At 33.6% G+C, this 18,714-nt stretch overlaps 1 protein-coding gene across 1 annotated transcript; it reads right to left on the reverse strand.

Annotated features, from left to right (window-relative positions):
• Positions 1 to 15,721: 15,721 nt before the first annotated feature.
• On the reverse strand, positions 15,722 to 16,069 carry LOC107814627 (auxin-responsive protein SAUR32). Its single transcript, XM_016640072.2, has one exon. It carries the CDS (start codon positions 16,067 to 16,069, stop codon positions 15,722 to 15,724), a length of 348 nt encoding a protein of 115 aa, XP_016495558.1.
• Positions 16,070 to 18,714: the final 2,645 nt, after the last annotated feature.

Consider the following 18,714-nt stretch of genomic DNA (forward strand, 5'->3'; position numbering starts at 1 on the left):
TATTCACCCACCTAGTGGGTCGTTTAGATATTTTATGATCTTAATAGATGCATCTTCTAGATGGTCTCATGTATGCCTATTGTCATCTCGCAACCTCGCGTTTGCAAAATTAATGGCACAAATAATCCGATTACGGGCACAATTTCCCGATAATCCAATTAAGTCTATTAGACTTGATAATGCTGCTGAGTTTTCATCCCAAACATTTAATTATTATTGCTTATCAATTGGGATAAAAGTGGAACATCCTGTAGCTCATGTTCACACTCAAAATGGTCTTGCAGAGTCTTTAATTAAACGTCTGCAATTGATAGCAAGACCGTTACTCATGAAAACGAAGTTGCCCACTTTTGTTTGGGGTCACGCCATTTTTCATGCAGCAATGCTAATTCATCTCAGACCGACAAATTATCACAAATATTCCCCGTTGCAATTAGTTTTGGGTCATGAACCTAATATATCTCATCTAAGAATTTTTAGATGCGTTGTATATGTGCCTGTAGCACCCCCATATCGCACCAAGATGGGTCCCCAAAGAAGGTTAGGAATATATGTTGGGTTTGAATTGCCCTCCATTATTCGCTACCTTGAAACATTAACGGGAGATTTGTTCACTGCTCGTTTTGCAGATTGTCGATTCGATGAGGCATTTTTCCCAAAATTAGGGGGAGAAATTAGTGAAACCAAACATGAAATTTTGTGAAAAAATACATCATTGTCTCATCTTGATCCACGTGCCTCTATTTGTGACACAGAGGTGCAAAAGATTATCCATTTGCAGAAAATAGCAAATCAAATGCCAGATGCATTTACGGATCTGAAAAGGATAACAAAATCACATATCCCTGCAGAGAATGTTCCAATCCGTATTGATGTCCCTATTGGACAATCTTCTAGTGTCATAGCTAATGAGTCAAAAGCACGCCTAAAACGTGGTAGACCATTAGGTTCTAAGGATCAAAATCCTAGAAAAAAGAAAACAAATGATCAAGATGACACTACGAAAGAGTCTCATAATGAAATTCACGATTTAAACAATCCTGAGATTCATGAGGAAATCAATGAGCCTGAGACTCAAGAAAATAAGGAACTATCAATAAATCCAATCGATATTGAGACAAATTTGAATCGAATGGATATAGTGGTGGATTACATCTTTGCATATAATGTTGCATCTAGCATTATGCAAGAAAGTGAGGATCTTGAACCTCAATCTATTGGAGAATGTCGACAAAGACTTGATTGGCCAAAATGGCAAGAAGCAATCCAATTAGAGTTAAGTTCACTTGCAAAACGTGAAGTTTTTGGGCCTGTAGTCCAAACACCTAATGGTGTTAAGACTGTTGGCTATAAATGGGTCTTTGTACGCAAAAGGAATGAGAAAAATGAGGTACAAAGATATAAGGCACGCCTTGTTGCACAAGGATTTTCACAAAGGCCTGGTGTCGATTATGAAGAGACATATTCTCCTGTTATGGATGCTATAACATTCCGTTATCTCATTAGTTTTGCTGTCCATGAAAAGCTTGACATGCATTTAATGGATGTAGTTACAGCCTACCTTTACGGCTCACTTGATAATGATATATACATGAAAATTCCCGAGGTATTTAAAATGCCTAACGCACAGAATTCAAAGTCCCGGAAAATATTTTCAATCAAATTGCAAAGATCTTTGTATGCTCTAAAGCAATCAAGAAAAATATGGTATAACCGTCTTAGTGAGTATTTATTAAAGGAGGGTTAAATAAATGATGTCATTTGTCCATGTGTTTTTATAAAGAAAACAACATCGGAATTTGTTATACTTTCCATATATGTCGATGACATAAACCTTATTGGAACTCCTACAGAACTCCAAAAGGCAATTGATTATTTAAAGAAGGAATTCGAGATGAAAGATCTCGGAAAGACAAAATTATGTCTCGGTTTGCAAATTGAACATTTGACAAATGGGATTTTTATTCATCAATTTGCCTACATTAAAAAGGTATTGAAATGGTTTTACATGGATGGAGCACATCCATTAAGGGCTCCGATGATTGTTCGATCACTTGATGTGAATAAGGACCCGTTTCGACCTCAAGAAAAGAATGAAGAGCTTCTTGGTCCTGAAGTACCATATCTTAGTGCAATTGGTGCACTAATGTATCTTGCTAACACTACAAGGGCTGACATAACTTTTTCGGTTAATGTCTTAGCAAGATATAGCTCTGCTCCTACAAGGAGACACTGGAATGGGATCAAACACATATTGCGATATCTAAAAGGGACTACCAATATGGGCTTATTTTATGGCAATGATTGCAATCCCGATATTGTTGGTTATGCCGATGCTGGGTATTTATCTGACCCGCATAAGGCTCGATCTCAAATAGGTTATGTGTTTACATGTGGCGGCACTGTCATATCTTGGCGATCGACTAAGCAATCAATCGTAGCTACTTCTTCTAATCATGCTGAGATAATTGCTATTCATGAAGCAAGTCGAGAATGTATTTGGTTGAGGTCTATAATACATCTTATCCGAGACAAATGTGGTTTGAAGTGTGAAAAACTACCTACAATTTTGTATGAAGACAATGCAGCATGCATAGCCCAATTGAAGGGAGGATTCATAAAAGGAGATAGGACAAAACACATTTCACCAAAGTTATTTTTTACACATGATCTTCAAAAGAATGGTGATATCAATGTGCAACAGATTCGTTCAAGTGATAATATGACTGATTTGTTTACCAAATCTCTATCAACATCAACCTTCAAGAAACTGGTGTACAAAATTGGGATGCGAAGGCTCAAGAATGTGAGTTGATGCTCTCATCAGGAGGAGTTAATACGCGTTGTATTCTTTTTCCCTTACAAGGTTTTGTCCTACTGAGTTTTCCTTGCAAGGTTTTTAACGAGGCAATAAAAGGGCGTATTTCTAATCATGTGTACTCTTTTTCCTTCACTAGGATTTTTTTTCCCATAGGGTTTTTTCCTAGTAAGGTTTTAACGAGGCACATTATCTTTGGACATCCACGGGGGAGCGTTATGATAAATATCACATTATGGTGGATGTCTACTCTTCTTCCATGATCTTCATCTCAAATGCTTAATAACATATTCAATGACATATTTTGTATGTTCAATGACATATTCCATGACATATTTTCTTCACTTTTTATGCCTATATAAAGGCCTTGTAATAGATAGGAAAATACATACAATTGAAGAAGAAATAAGAATCACTCTTCCTCTCTTTCTCTCTATATCTCTTAGTTTGTTTTTGCTTGTTCTATCTTATTATTTTGGGTTATATTTTATAACAAAAACTCTTTTTTTAGTATGTTAAAGATATAATTGTTAGAATATATTGCAGAACCCCTAACGTTAGATAATCTTTAAGTAATGCGTATTAAAATATTATGGATCCAAACAGAATATAGGAAAATGACACTTTATAGCAGGTAAAAATAGCACGGTATAGTCAGTTTTCGGATTGGTCATTTAAAAATAGCCAGCGTTTACGAAGTCAATGAAAAATAGCCACATTTTGCTGCAACAGAGACTGGTCCAGCATAGTATAATGGAGTTCGGTGCACCTGTGTATGAATTCCAGCATATTATGCTGGACCGGTATACTTTGCTGACTCCAGTATATTATATTGGACAATTATACTTGCTGGAACTCCAGTATATTATGCTGGAGTTCTAGTGTACTTATGCTGGAACTCCATCATATTATGCTGGAGTTCCAACATACTTATCTCCAGTATAATATGCTGGAGTTCAAGCATACTTATGCTGGAACTCCAGTATAATATACTGGCATATTTTCCGGATTTTGAACAGTATTTTCGCTCACATTTATCTTTACATGAAAAGTTGCTAAATTTCGATTACTTTTGAAACTGGGCTATTTTTGAATGACCAGTTGTAAATCTAGCTATTTTTGAATTTCTCCCTTTATAGCAGCTCTTAAAATAATAACTGAAAAAAATATTTTTTGTATATATATACATTCTGTATGTTATATACAAATTTATACAAATTTTATACACTTTTTCGACTACCGATATAAATAATTTCTGACGCGGATTAAAAATAATAATAACTCAATATTAATCGCTTTGAGGATTCTTGTTAACCTACCCAATTAGTTTGGAATGAGGCGTAGATGTTATCCTTCAGTTATCGTTATTTGCAAGTTCAACTTTATCGTTGTTGGACTAAAGAAATCTAGCACCTATCACCAACCCATTTGCCATCAAGAATGATTACTTGTAGAATTCTTCACATGGGCCAATATGGTTTGTGGTTTTCACATTCAAATTATGAGATCCACAAAACACTTTTGGATTCCTCAAGGGAAATTTTCATTCCTATAGAATATAGGAAACTATATTACCAAATATGTTCATAGTTTGCATAATACCTTCATACTAATAGTATTTCTATATAATATATATAATGCATTAAATAAGGAATCATTGTAACTGTAGGATTCCTTATATAGGCGCGCTAAAAAAAGGGAATTTAATATTTTCAAGATCTTCCACAACGCAAATCACACACAGTAATAACTATCGTCAACTTCGTTACAAAATTTCCGTACTCTGTTTTAGAGATAGACTCTGTTTCAACTTTTTCTCTAATTTCACAAATCAAAATCGACAAAATCTTCTACAATTCTTCTGCAACAAAAGCAATTATGACGAAAATACCAATTATGTTACAATCGAATGGGAATTGGGATAGCTTTGGTCGATTTAGAGAATTCGAGGTCGATGGTATTGTAGTCGATGACGATGCGAGTTACAATCTATTGGTTTCTACAATATCACATCAATTAATGATTGATACATACGAAAAAATTATAGAAATCAAATACATTGTGAACGAGCATTGTCCTCCAATGGAAATTAGGAATGATATGGGTGTTCGTGTATACATGAAGACGAAAAAGAAAAACAAAAACTTAGGATCATATCCGCTATGTATAACTGTTCGTGATTTCAATATGGAATTGAGTATCACAAATGAGAACACAGCTGCAGGTATGTGATGTTATTTTTTCTATGAAATTCTGGTAATTTGTAAATGAACTACAAATTATCTACATTTTATCTACAAATAAACTACATATATATATATATATATATATATATATATATATATATATATATATATATATATATATATATATATATAAGTATGGATTTCTGAAATATCTACAAAATTTCTACATTTATTCTACATTAAAACTACAAAAAAATTTAAAAAATTAATATGAAATACTGAATTTCAATCTTTCTACAAATTATCTACAAATTTTCTACAAACTAGTGATAACAACATTTATATTTATTCTCATGCAGGTTCGTCTGGAATACTAAAGTTACTGCCAACATCTCCAGTTATAGAGGAATATGAAAGTATAATAATAACAGATAGTACACCAAGTTCTATTGAAGTATGACAAGTATACTAAGACAAGGAAATAATTGCAACTGTAATGAAGTACTATTCTGTCATGCACAAGTTCCAATTCAGGGTTAAAAGATCTAGTGCTAGAAGGTATAACATATGAATAGTCAAAGATTATTATTTTTATAATTTTGTAGTTTATTTGTAATTTTTTAGTTCTTCAGTTTTCCTTGCGATAATGTTTAACAGAATTATAGTTGAATTGTAGTTATGTTGTATTTATATTGTATAATGTGATTTTTTAAGCTACAACAGGTTTTTTTAATCTAAATTTTAACCCATTATTTAAAATGTATTTATTTTGTAGCTAGTGGCTGATATGTGTTGGTGAAAACTGTACATGACACTTCAATGCAACTAGCATAAATGATTCTGCAATGTTCAAGGTCAGAAATTTCGACAACCAGCACGCATGCTCTTTAATGGACAATACTTTCATACAACGCAAACCTACTGCCATGGTAGTTGGCAACATGGTTATTCCAAAATATTCTGATCCTAAGATAATTTACACCCCAAAAGACATTCAATTTGACATGTTTTCTGAACACGACGTGAATCTAACCTACATGCAAGCCTGGAGAGCAAAGGAAAAGGTTTTACAGTTTTTGAGAGGTCATCCTGCTGACTCCTACAACAAATTGCCTAGTTATTTGTATATTCTAGAGAAGACTTATCCGGGGTCTATAGTTAAATTGAAGAAGACAGACGATGACTGCTTCTTGTATGTATTTGTTACGATTTGTACGTCAAAAAGTGGTTGGGAATATTGTAGGCCAGTTGTAGTAGTTGATGGGACCTTTTTAAAGTTAGCATACAGGGGAATAATGCTAACAGCCAGTACAATGGATGCAGCAGGTACTGAAGTTTTATTTGTAGAAATATTGTAGCTTGTATGTTTTTTTGTAGTACTTGCAGATTAATTGTAGATATATTGTAGAATAATTGTAGTTTGTATATATATGTCTTCTTCTGCATTTTTACTGCAGCCAATTAATTGCTTCTTGCCACATAATGTAGGTACCATATTATCATTGGCATATGTTGTTGTTGATTCAGAGAATGACGCATCATGGAAGTGGTTTTTTGAGCAATTCAAGCTCTCGTATGGTGAAAGACCAAATATGTGTACTATTTCGGATCGGAATGAGAGTATCTTGAAGGCAACATCTATTGGTTATCCCGGCATGCCACATTATTCTTGCATGTGGCATATTTAGACAAATATACGGGCAAAGTTCAAGAAGGGACATCTTAAGCTAAGTGAATTATACTTTGCCACGATGCGGTCATACAAACTTGATGAATTTAATGAAAGGATGTCAAAAATTGAGGAGATTGACCCTCGTGTTAAAGCATACTTATACGATATTGGATATCATAGATGGTCTCGAGTACATGCTATGGTGAACAAAACTTGGACTATGTCATCAAACATTGCAGTGTCGTTGAATGCTGTAACAAAATATGCAAGAGAGCTGCCGATAGTAGAACTATTAGAGTATATGAGGACCTTTCTTGAACGTTAGACGAAAGAAAATTTTTTGAAAGCAAAGGGTACATTCACATACCTTGGATACAAATTCAACAAAGAGTTAGATGACAATAGAACATTGTCGCATAAGCTTAGATTAGGATCTGATTATTTATTGAATCAAATTCATAAACAGCACAATGTAGATTCTTTGTAGATATTTTGTATATAGCTTGATTTTAACCATATATGAATTGTTTTTTTGTTTGTAATGTACTCGTAGGTGAGGGCTTTAACATAGTACATCCATACATTAATAGATGGTATGAGTTGCTATATTGTTTGTCTTGAAAATAAGAAATGTAGTTGTGGGCAATTTCAGCTTGATGAACTACCTTGTCCACATGTTTTGGCTGTTTTAAGACAAAGGGATGAGTCTTTTGAAGAATATTGTTCTCCTTATTACACAAGGGCGAACCTCTTGCGTACGTATGAAATACCAATAAATCCACTGCCTGATGAAAGCAAATGGAATGTGCCACAACATATAACTGAAGAAGTAGTAAATCCACCTAAAGGAGGGAAAAGGCAGCCAGGAAGACCTCAAAAAGAAAGATACAAAACATATGATGAAATAAATTCAAAGAAGTACAAGGTTTCATGCAGCAACTGCGGAGGAGAAGGGCATAACAAAAGATCTTGCAAGAATGCACCCAAAATGAAATAAAATTTTATGTAGTTAACTAAATATTTCATAAAATTTATTATTTAGTTCTGGATAATAGATTTTGATGTGTAATCGTTGTTTTTTTTAAGATCATAATGTAGCTAGTTAGGATGTTTCTATACTGAGATAATACTTTCATAGATTGATTTGTTTATGATTGTTTTCTATATATATAATCTATAACTTTTTTACTATATATGGAATCCTTTACATAGTTGTTAATGTGTGTTTGCAGTTTATCTACAATAAAAATACAAAAAAATACATTATCTGGAATTTACAGAATATATACATTATAAATCTGTAGGAAAGCAGTTAAAAACTTAAAATATTGTAGATGAAGTATTGTTTACATTAAAAAAATGAATATAAAAGAAACAAAGCACACTGTTAAAATATTCTACAAATTATCTACAAATATAACTACAAAAAAATTACAATATCTGTAGCTGATATAATATATAGATTAAAATTCAGGTAAAAAGAATCTTCATGATGAAAATAATGTAGATCAGAATAACTGTATAAAATTTCAGTTGCAAAGGATTTAAATGCTAAAAATAATGAAGATCAAGTACTGTACATATTCAACAAGTGAATATAAACCCAACAAACTGTTACCATTTGTACTACTATACTGGATAAGAAAAAAGAAACAAAGGCTACTATAAACAAGTTTGTTACAATTAAAACATAATAAATTGTTCAAAAACTTGTCTACCATCTATCTTATAAACTAGCATCAACTACGAAATTGTAATACATGTTCCATTCCAAACATTACAACTACTTCTTCTTCATCTAGACTCTTGTTTTCTCATTCAAAGCTGGTGCACCTTTCCTCCTTGCCAATATGCCTGTCACCTCACTATCACTAATTGCCCCAATCTCCTGCTTCTTTCTAGCATAGTCCTAAAGTAGCGCTCCATAGCGTCTACGGTATTGGTCAATATCAGAAAGGTCTTCTGTCGGAATTGATAATTCTCCAATACTAACATACTCTGCAAAGGCAACAACAAATACACCACAATCGCTGCAAAAGATAAAAAAAATATCAATATTTACCAAACCATCAGAAAAAAGGGTTAAATGTAAAGAAAGAAAGAGGATTTTTATTACAGTGATCCTTATTTTTACTGTGGTATCTCTCCGACGATCCACTGAATGTTAAAAGGATCAGTAATAGGTTTCTCAATGTATGCTTTTGTATTCTTGAAGTTGATGTCTTTACGCTTCCCATAAAATCCGGTGCATTACAAATACAAAGGGATAATAATAGAAAACTTGTTGACACAAGATTCAACAATAGAGTGACTGTGTGAAGAGACCATGGAATCATACATATAAAGATACCTTTCTGCAATGTCAAAAACAACCAACACACAGTGGAATTTTTCTACAATGTTGACAGACATGATGACATAATCAACTTCATCCCATGCAACATTTGCGAGTAGTCTATACCCCAATATATATTCTGCTACAACATCCTGGGGTTTGGCAATAGAAAACTTCTTTTCTTGAGGAGAATTTTTGAACTTTTCATAAATCTGATCAATCCTAGTCTTGAACACACAATCTGGTGTTGTTGTGGGGGTCATACTTGCCTCTTTTTCTCAAGTAATACATTATAATATTAATGTGCTGCAATAAAAACATATTGCAGTTATTCTACATGTTATCTCAAAATATACTACACAAAATTACAAATAACTACAATATTCTACAATCAGAAATACAAAGCATCTATTCATTCAGAATACAAACTATCTATAATTTATCTACAAAATATCTACAAATTAAATACATTGAATCTTACCGAGTCATTAAAGACTTGTCCTGGGTGTGCAGGGAAAAGAACCACTCCTTCTTGTCAACCTTTTCAACTCCAAGATCCAACCATGGCTTAATTTGGTTGTCCTTTATAGAATACGGAGCCTTCTTCCTATATAAACAAATAGAAATTAAAATATAATTGTTGAATGAAGTGGATGTATAAAAGATGAATACTGGAATAAAAATGTCAAATTGTGCAACCTAACCTCTTTGGACCTGTGCCGGTACCGTTGTATAACCACTTGTGGAATTGATCCAACAACTCAGGGTCTACATTTTGACCAATAACACTAGTAAACGGGTGCTTGAGGTGAAATATTTGAGGTCCAACCGAGGTGCTGCCACCAGAACTGTATAAAGGGAGAAATGGTGATCGGGCATGCTTTCCCGACTGCCTTGTTCTACCTTGATGCACGGGTGTTGTTTCATCTTGCATAGGCTCGCCGAACTTAACCAACTGGGAGAAGTTATCAGGCAGCTCGAAATCATCAAGCGTAACCTCCTTCTTCTCACCTTCGGATTCTTCTAAATCACCTACATTCACATACTCTGCCTCTTCACCTACATTGTCATCTTCCAGATTCTGTTGTTCTGTTTGAGCTGCTACTGTCACTCCGTGAATTGGAGATTGTGCATGCATATCTTCCCTGTCTGAAACACCATGTATATATAATTTAATAGAATGGTAAAAATATTGAAACAAAAAAAATATCTCTGAAAACAATTTCAAACCTGCATTCTCTTCATCAACGACCCCTTCAAAATGTGTATATAAATCAATACGTGCCAGATGATTTTCTTCACCATGTGCACATTCAACATGTTCTGTTTTTTCCATTAAAAATGTTAAATAATACTGGATAATATTGGCTTGACAACTTATGAAGATATGAAGGTGTGTCATAATATCTACATAAATATGTATTGTTGTGTAAATAAGCTGGATTTAATTGTATATATTGTGTATATATAATGTAGATAAATTGTAGTTATATTATAGATAATTTGTAGTTATTTTGTAGATATTTTGTATGTAATTGTAGATATACTGGAGATATATTGTAGATACCTGTTTTGCTGGGGCTGACCTGCATGTTTCACCACTATTGAACTGAAATTGCTGATTGTTCTTGTCTTTTGGTTGGTCAGTATTTTTTGTTGAACTCCCAACAAACTGTAAGTTTTATATTAGTTAGGATATATATTTTAGAGGTGACATAAATAGTTTTGTTAATATGATTAAGAATCAAATGTTACCTTTGCATCAACTTGATCATTTGGATTGTTTATCACCTGCAAAACAGTCTTGACTGAATCCTTTATTAGGTCTCGAAGGCTACCTAGTTCTTCAAATACATCTTTCCTAAAATTTTCAAGCTTTTCATCGACCTACATAATAAAAAAAATACATAGTTACCTTCAGAAATATGTATTAAAAAACAGATACACTATTATATAAAAATCAGAATGCTTTTTAGAACTACATGTTACCTTCTCAACACCTCTTTTTAACTTTTTTATTTTACGAAGAATAGACTCATTTTCCTCTTTTCCAATTGATTCTTTGGGTTCCAATGGAGGAGCATAAACTTGTGGATTCTCAAAAACATGTTCAAGCTCTTCAATTATGTACTCAACTTTATCAGGCAAAGACATCACTGAAAGCTCTTCAGGTGATTCATTTATGTTGGTGAACTGAATGATGAAAAAAATAAATTAGCTTGTTTAAGGCAGAATATGTATACAAAATGTAGATTTTTTGTAGATAAATTATATTATCATAAATAAAGACCATTTACCTTCATCCATTCAGGCTTGATCATTTTGTCTTCAACTGCAGCTAACCAAATCTGACCCTTAGTAGTTGACCAGTTTAGTATGCGAGGGATTGAATTCGAAATCTTTGTAGCTATATCAATGTTGACGGAGGAGCAACACTCATACAACTATACTTGCATGGCTAGTAGGAATCCTTGAATGAGATAAGAATGAACGAAAGGATTTAGCCTGTGCCTAACAGATTCAATCAACTGTCTGTAAGACTGAACACCCCATGGAAATGACTCGTACTGACCGGATTCAACCAAATAAAATCTAAAATGATCTACCAATCCAATATGGTCTCTCTATGAAGGACAAATGAAATATTCTATGAGATATAGAATACATAACTTAACTGCATCCTCATCGTTGATCCAGCTTTTGGTGGTTACTATCTGTTTTAGGTATGTCTTCTCCACTTTTACCTTGTTTGGAAAGTAACTGTTCATTATCTTATTGACATAACTAGGAGTGTAACCAAAGTCTATCACCTCAGTATGACATCTAAGACCAGTTATTACTGCAAACTCTCTCAATCCAAAATTTAACCTCTCACCTTTTAACTCAGCTATAAAATAGGAAACATCAGATGATTTCAATTCATACTTCATAAGAAGATGAATAGCTTGATTTTGCATGCATAAATTGGGAAATGACAGTAAATAACCAAAGCATGTCTTCTTGAACAGCTTCAAACCATTTGGAGACAAAAGCGCTATAATTTGGCTAGGAATGCTAGGGTCACATAATGTCTGGAATCTAAGCACCCCATAATCAACATTATGGGATGCAAAAAAATGTCCATTCTGCAAAATTCAACAAATGTAATCTAACATTAATATAGTAATTAAAAAACACTGATACATTTGTATGTTTCTACAAAATAACTTCAAAAATATACAATATAACAACAATGTTAAATAGATCAACAAATCTACAATTAAACTACAAAATTAAGACAATTAATCTCACATAATTTCATTGCTTAAAAACATAGATACATATGCAATTTATATATAATATTTCTATAAAAATCTACAAATAAAAAAACCCACAGATTATGTAGATTTTTAACAACTAAAACAGGCGAAATAAGTAGTGAAGAAATTAAAAATTTCTTACCTTCACCAATGAGTGTTTTCGAACATTTTTAGGAGTTTTAACACTAGGGGCTTTTTTTGAATATTTCTTCTTTTTGGGAGTTTTTGAACCGGGAGCCACCTTAGATTTCTTTTCAGGTTTACTAATAGGCACATCTTCTACAAAATCATCATCTAGAACTATCCCTTTTCGTTTCCTATCCGCTTGTTTGATTGATCTCGAAGATTCTCCAACATCGAAATCATGTTTTTGTTTAGTTCTAGCTTCAGCCCTGATTTGACGCGGAGAAACACTATGCTTCATATCTACAATTGCATGTGCGGATTTTCCTTGCTTTTGGGGTGAATGTGGTGATAATACACCCAAATCGAAAGAAGGTACATTTGATTCTAGATCTTTTTTAGGGCTATGTTTTGAAGCTTTGTTCTTCTTCATTGAGAAATTTTGAAGTTGTAGCTAAATGTGTGTATGAACGAAATTGAAGATTTGACTTCAATTTTGACTGGTTTTGTAGAAGAAAAACCTTGATTTTGGACGTTAATGGTAGATGGTTACCTTTGTTTTTCTGATTTTAGCAGAGGGAATAATGGATAGAATCGTGTGTGTGTCGTGATACGTGGGTGAGGTTGTGGGTTTAAGAGAGAGAAACTTGTGGGGGTGGGGATATGAGGGAATATACAGTACCATTAATTTAGGAGTGATATAAGGTACAATTAATGTACAGTTAAAACACCTTATGGTATAGAATTGATAATTAGGTATACTAAATATAATTAAATCAAACCTTAAACATTGAGAATAATATATTTCCTATATGACATAGGAATGTAAAAATTCCTTCCTCAATAGTACGACATCATTACATCATCATAACCAGCCTTCGACATTAAGCAAAGTAGCAATTATTAGTTGGAAATATTCATACACAAAAAGATACTATATCTCTTCTGAAAATAAGTGAGAAGGAGCTCTCTGTACCCTTCAAGATATTTTATTTTTGAAGGAATTATGCAAATTCCTTTAGAAAATGTGTTTTCATAGTTAAACAAGATAACAGTTGTCCAGTTATAATTATACTTATCTTAAAATTTTAGAACTGGTAATGAATTTCAATTTCCCACTCCACCACTACCGTTATCTCCCACTAAAGGGAATCCAAGAGTATTGGGATGATGGAGCGCCAAAAGCATACATAAAATAATCATCTCTAATCATAAGTGCAGAATTGATTGAAAAAGGCGAAATAAATAAAATGACACTAAATCTGGTAGACAAATCCCTCTTGTACACTCTGTAATCGCGGGAATATTATTAGACATCTAAACATTTTAAAGTGTGTCTATTATACGCCACTTTTGTGTTTGACAACTTCTTTTTGAAAATTGCATCACACGTACTAATTAGAGTGTGACACGTGTCATAACTCAAAAGAAAAAAAAGAACCTAATTTACACCACAAATAATAATATTTTAGAAAAAAAAAAGAAAAACAGAAAAGAAATTCCCCTCCACCCCTATCCTCATCTTCCCCAAGTCCCCTCCCCGATTCTTTAATCTCCCCCACCCAACAGTTGATTTTCTATCGAGTTAAGATTTTCTCTTAGCTTTGAATCCCTTGAAAGATTTTGTAAAACTTTTTGATGTGTTGAACATAACTGAAAACGAATTTGAAGAGTTAAAAAATATGGATAGAACTGGAAGAAAGAGAGAATAAAGAGGAAGAAAAAAAGTGCACTGATTGACAAAAGAATATCACATTTTCCGGCAAGACATCCATATTTTCCGGCGATTGAGCTTCCCTTTTATATTTTTTTGAGCTCAAATTTAGTGAAGTGCACATGGTAATCCATGTTAGACTTCCCAGGTCAGTTTTTAACAATAAATCGCCAATACATTCGGATTTCAAATCTGGATTTTTAAATAGGAGTACAATTGAAGGCTTCTTCAATGGTACCTCTTTTTTTTTTTACTCTTCAAATTCGAAAATTTGAGTGAGTAATAATACTCGATCCAAAGTAGTTAATTAATCAACTTCCAACACCCAATATCGCTTTATTCAACAACTCAAAATTCAAACTCCAATAGAAATGGGGTTACCCACAATGGAGGTTTACTTGAATTTGAAAATGGGGATAATAGTCACCTGAAGACAGGGATAACGATTGGGAAAATGATAAAATTTAAAAAATGAAAAAATGAAACAGTTGGACACACGGCTTCCATAGAGAGCTTCAAACATACAAAATTTTCTATTCACGCGCCTGATTCATGTGTAGGATACGCGGAGTGCTGCCTACCTAAAGTTGTGGGTAATAGACATACTTTAAAAATTTTGGGTGTATAATAATACTCCCGTAGTTACCGAGTGTGTAAGAGAGATTTGACTGCAAGATTTGGTGGCATTTTATGTATTTCGCCATAGAAAAACCAAAAGTATGAGCAAACTGAGGCCTACTTTGAGAATTTTAGGGAGCCAAAAGGGCCAATTTAACGGGTCTACACCCTAATAAAGAAAAGAACAAAGTTGATGACAATTAAGTAGTTGGGACGTCCCCTATACCTTCTCAAAACTCATTTCTGGCTCACCCACCACCTGATGTTATCTGATCAGACTTTCTAACCCTTCTGTTTTTTGCCGTTGAAATAATGATGTCCACCAAACCCTCAATATTTTTAGCGTGCAAGTTTTATGCACTCTAATCCTATAAAGAATATTTATGCAATCAAATAAAACAGAACAAAAGAAACACAGTTGAAGATTTAAGAATTGCAAATTATGTTTCTTCCTACTTCCTACTTCCTAGACCGCACAAATATGAAAAAGAAAAACAACTAGATGCGAATGGAGCTTTGAAGTATTCTATTTAAGATGTATAAATTTATACGTAAATGTCTTTAAAAATTACAACAAATAGTAAGTATGAACTTATTAGGCCATTCATTCTTCTCTCATCTCTCATATTCTTGATACAAAGCAGTCTTGAGAGCACATTAACAATCTATCAAGATTCAAATATATTTTTTTTTAATTGGGGGTAGGGTAAGGGGAAAATGGGGGGGGGGGGATTATAAGGTGGGAAATCGAAAAATTTAGGTAGCCAAGCTACTAAGATTCCTCCAATGTGAACAAAGAAAACGCATTACTACAATATCAGTCAATTTCCGTCATCGTGTTTCAACATAATTTTGATATATGAACATTTTTTTATAGAAGAGAAAACACAAAGGAAAAGGCAAGCACAAATAAAATTTTGAGTAGAAAAGTAGTATCACAAACTAAAATAAGAAAATCACGCTTTGAAGCACCAAGGGTTGTGATTATGGTGATTGTGAGAGGCAGCTTCCTTGTCAATCACCCCTTGAACATGTCGAAATTCCTCAATATGACAAGGAATCTTAATTGGACCTTTATGACCAAATCCATATTCTTCCTCTGCTTCCTTCAATAGCTGCATAAACAGCGGATGATTGATGTACGTGACAGGAATAACAAACCTCTGGTGCTCTTCACCATATCCCACAGTAATTGCCAGACACCCTTTTGGAATATCTTTCAATTCTTTCTTTCCATGGCCATGGTTATGATGAAAGTGAATTTGAGGCACATGAAAATGGAAATTCAGATGATGATGTCCCATCACTATACGATTGAAGAATTAATTGAAAAACAAGAATACCCTATAAACCGCTATATAGAGGGACTTCTTTTCTTGTTTGACAAAAGAGTATACAAGAGGTTATAATAAAACAAGAGAGAAAGGCCAAGGATCAGAAGCCGAGATGGCAAGTTTAAAGAGGGTAAAGGAAGACTCGGTTAAGGATTTTGGGATGTTGCTCATGTTCTACTGCATAAATCTTGCACTGAATAAAATTCTGATGATGAAAGTCGGAGTTTTTCCAAGAGACAGAGAAGTCTAAATAGAGCGGTGAATATGGGCTTGGCCCGTTGGCCAGCCCAGCCCAGCCCAGCCCAACCCGTGATTTAGCAGGGTTGAGCTAGAATTTTTGTAGCCCGTTTAACAACGAGATTTTTAAGCCCGGCCCGAGAGGCTTGGCTGAGGCTGGGCCGGGCCGACCCGTGGGCCTAATAAAATATTTATTTAAAATATATAAAAAATAAAAAGTATAATGCCTTTGAAGATGGAAAGTCAGAATTGGATCTTTACTATGAGGATGTTGTCATGTTACCAAAACTTGATCTTGAGAAGTTTCAAGAGATGGATGTTGTCATGTATTGGAAGGACAATTCTAGAAAATATCTCGATCTTTCAATGATGGTGAGTAATGTACTTAATATTCTTATTATTATTGTAGCATCGGAATCAACAATTAGCATTGGTAGCGTGTTCTTACTAAGTACAGAAGTTGTAATTATTATGAAAATGTTCAAACACTTGTTACTACTCGAAATTGGCTGCACAGGTTTTTCCAAACTCAAACTACTAATATTTTTTTATGTGAATTTAAATATTATTAATTTTTTAAATTTAATTATTTTTAATATTTAATTAATTAATATTGCATACGAATTGTAGATGAAAGTGAAGATGTTACGATAACCTTGTCACAAGCGAATTCAAATGTGTTTGATGAAGATGATGTGTTGGATATCTCATAAGCATCATGAATGTTCTCTTGAATAGTTTGTTTTAAGTTTTGACTTTTAGTGAATGAAATATAGTCTTGTCTTTTACTTTTTTTTAGTGTTTATTATGATATATTGGAACAATATAAAAAGCTATTAAGTTTTGCAAAATTTTTCCAATAAGATATTTTTTAACTTTTAAATAATTATATCTTTTTTAGGTTAGTACTTAAAGAAAAAATATAAAATTATATTTTTAAAAATGATGGGCCGGCCTGTGGGGCCCCGCAGCCCACATAAGGCTGGGGTGGGCTGACCATTATAAGGCCCATCAAAATGGTGGGCTAGCCTAGCCCAGCCCGTCAATTGCTAAAGCCCATGTGGGCCGGGCCTATTGACAACTCTAGCCCATATTAACCGCTCTAAGTCTATATATATGCGTAGGGTTTATAGGGGCATGAGGAATACTTCTATACTTCGAAGGATAAAAATATGAATAGCTAAAATGGTACATATCCGTGTGGTAAATGATCTAGTCCAAAAACGGAGGAAAAAGAAAGTGCTCTACTTTCTCTATTTCATATTTTACATAAAAGGGCTAAATATACCATGTATTTAAAAATATCATTCCTTCTACTATTTGGTTATTTCGACCTACCGTTATACTATCATTCAAATATATACTTCAATTGGACAGACTATCACGTGCAGCTTATTGCTTTTGGTTTGTTTTAAGCAGTTTTTATCTTATTTTAAGCACTTTTTAACATTATTAATCACTGAAAAAAAAACTAAAAAGCTGATTTGACAATCTTAAAAGTTAATCCAAACACTTTCTAAATAACTCATCCTTATCTTTTTTGGATTCACTACCAATTGCGGAGGGTCTGTGGGAGAGCGTGAATATGGAATTGATCACTTGTCTACTCCAAGTCCGACGTTTATGATACTATTGTGATGGTTGTGGATAATTTTTGTAAATATGCTACTTTCATGCCTGCATCACTGGGTTAAACAACCAAGAAAGCTGTCAACTTATTCTTTAAGAACGTGGTAAAGTATTGGGGCTTACTGTAACAATTCGACCAGTCGTTTTGAGCATTTGCTTTCAGTTCAGCGGTTTGAGGTCATAAATAGCTTCATATGGTGTATTAGGACTTGTATGTATCGTTGGTTTTGATTTTCGAGTGGTTCCGGATTTGTTTGGATGAATGATTCTCATTTTAGAAGCTTTAAGTTGGAAGAGTGGACAAGGTTTGATTTTATGTATTTGACCTCAGATTGGAGTTCTGATAATTTCGTTAGGCCTGGATGATGATTTTGGACTTGAGAGTATGCTAGGAATTGAATTCGGAGATTCCTAGGTTGATTTGACTTGTTAGGCAGAAAGGTGGCAATTTAAAGGGTTAGAATTTTCTTAAGTTTGACCATGGTTTGACTTTATGGCTATCGGGTTCGGATTTTTATTTTGGGACTTAGAATAGGTCCATTTTGCTATTTGATTTGTCAGCAAAATTTGGTATCATTTGGAGTTGGTTTGATATGATTCAGATGCTTGGTTGCAATTCTAGATGTTCTTGAAATTCATTGAGATTTTCATGCGTTTTGGTGTCCGATTTGTGGTTCTAGATGTTATTTTGGCGTTTTGATCGTGCAAGCGAGTTTGTACGATATTTATGCACTTGTTTTAATGTTTGA

The sequence above is a fragment of the Nicotiana tabacum genome, chromosome 8, assembly GCF_000715075.1.
Source record: "Nicotiana tabacum cultivar K326 chromosome 8, ASM71507v2, whole genome shotgun sequence".
Classification (NCBI taxonomy): domain Eukaryota; kingdom Viridiplantae; phylum Streptophyta; class Magnoliopsida; order Solanales; family Solanaceae; genus Nicotiana; species Nicotiana tabacum.

Bases quoted from the DNA above. Each gene is read 5' to 3' on its own strand.
- LOC107814627 (XM_016640072.2), bottom strand. From the start codon at position 16,069: ATGGGACATCATCATCTGAATTTCCATTTTCATGTGCCTCAAATTCAC.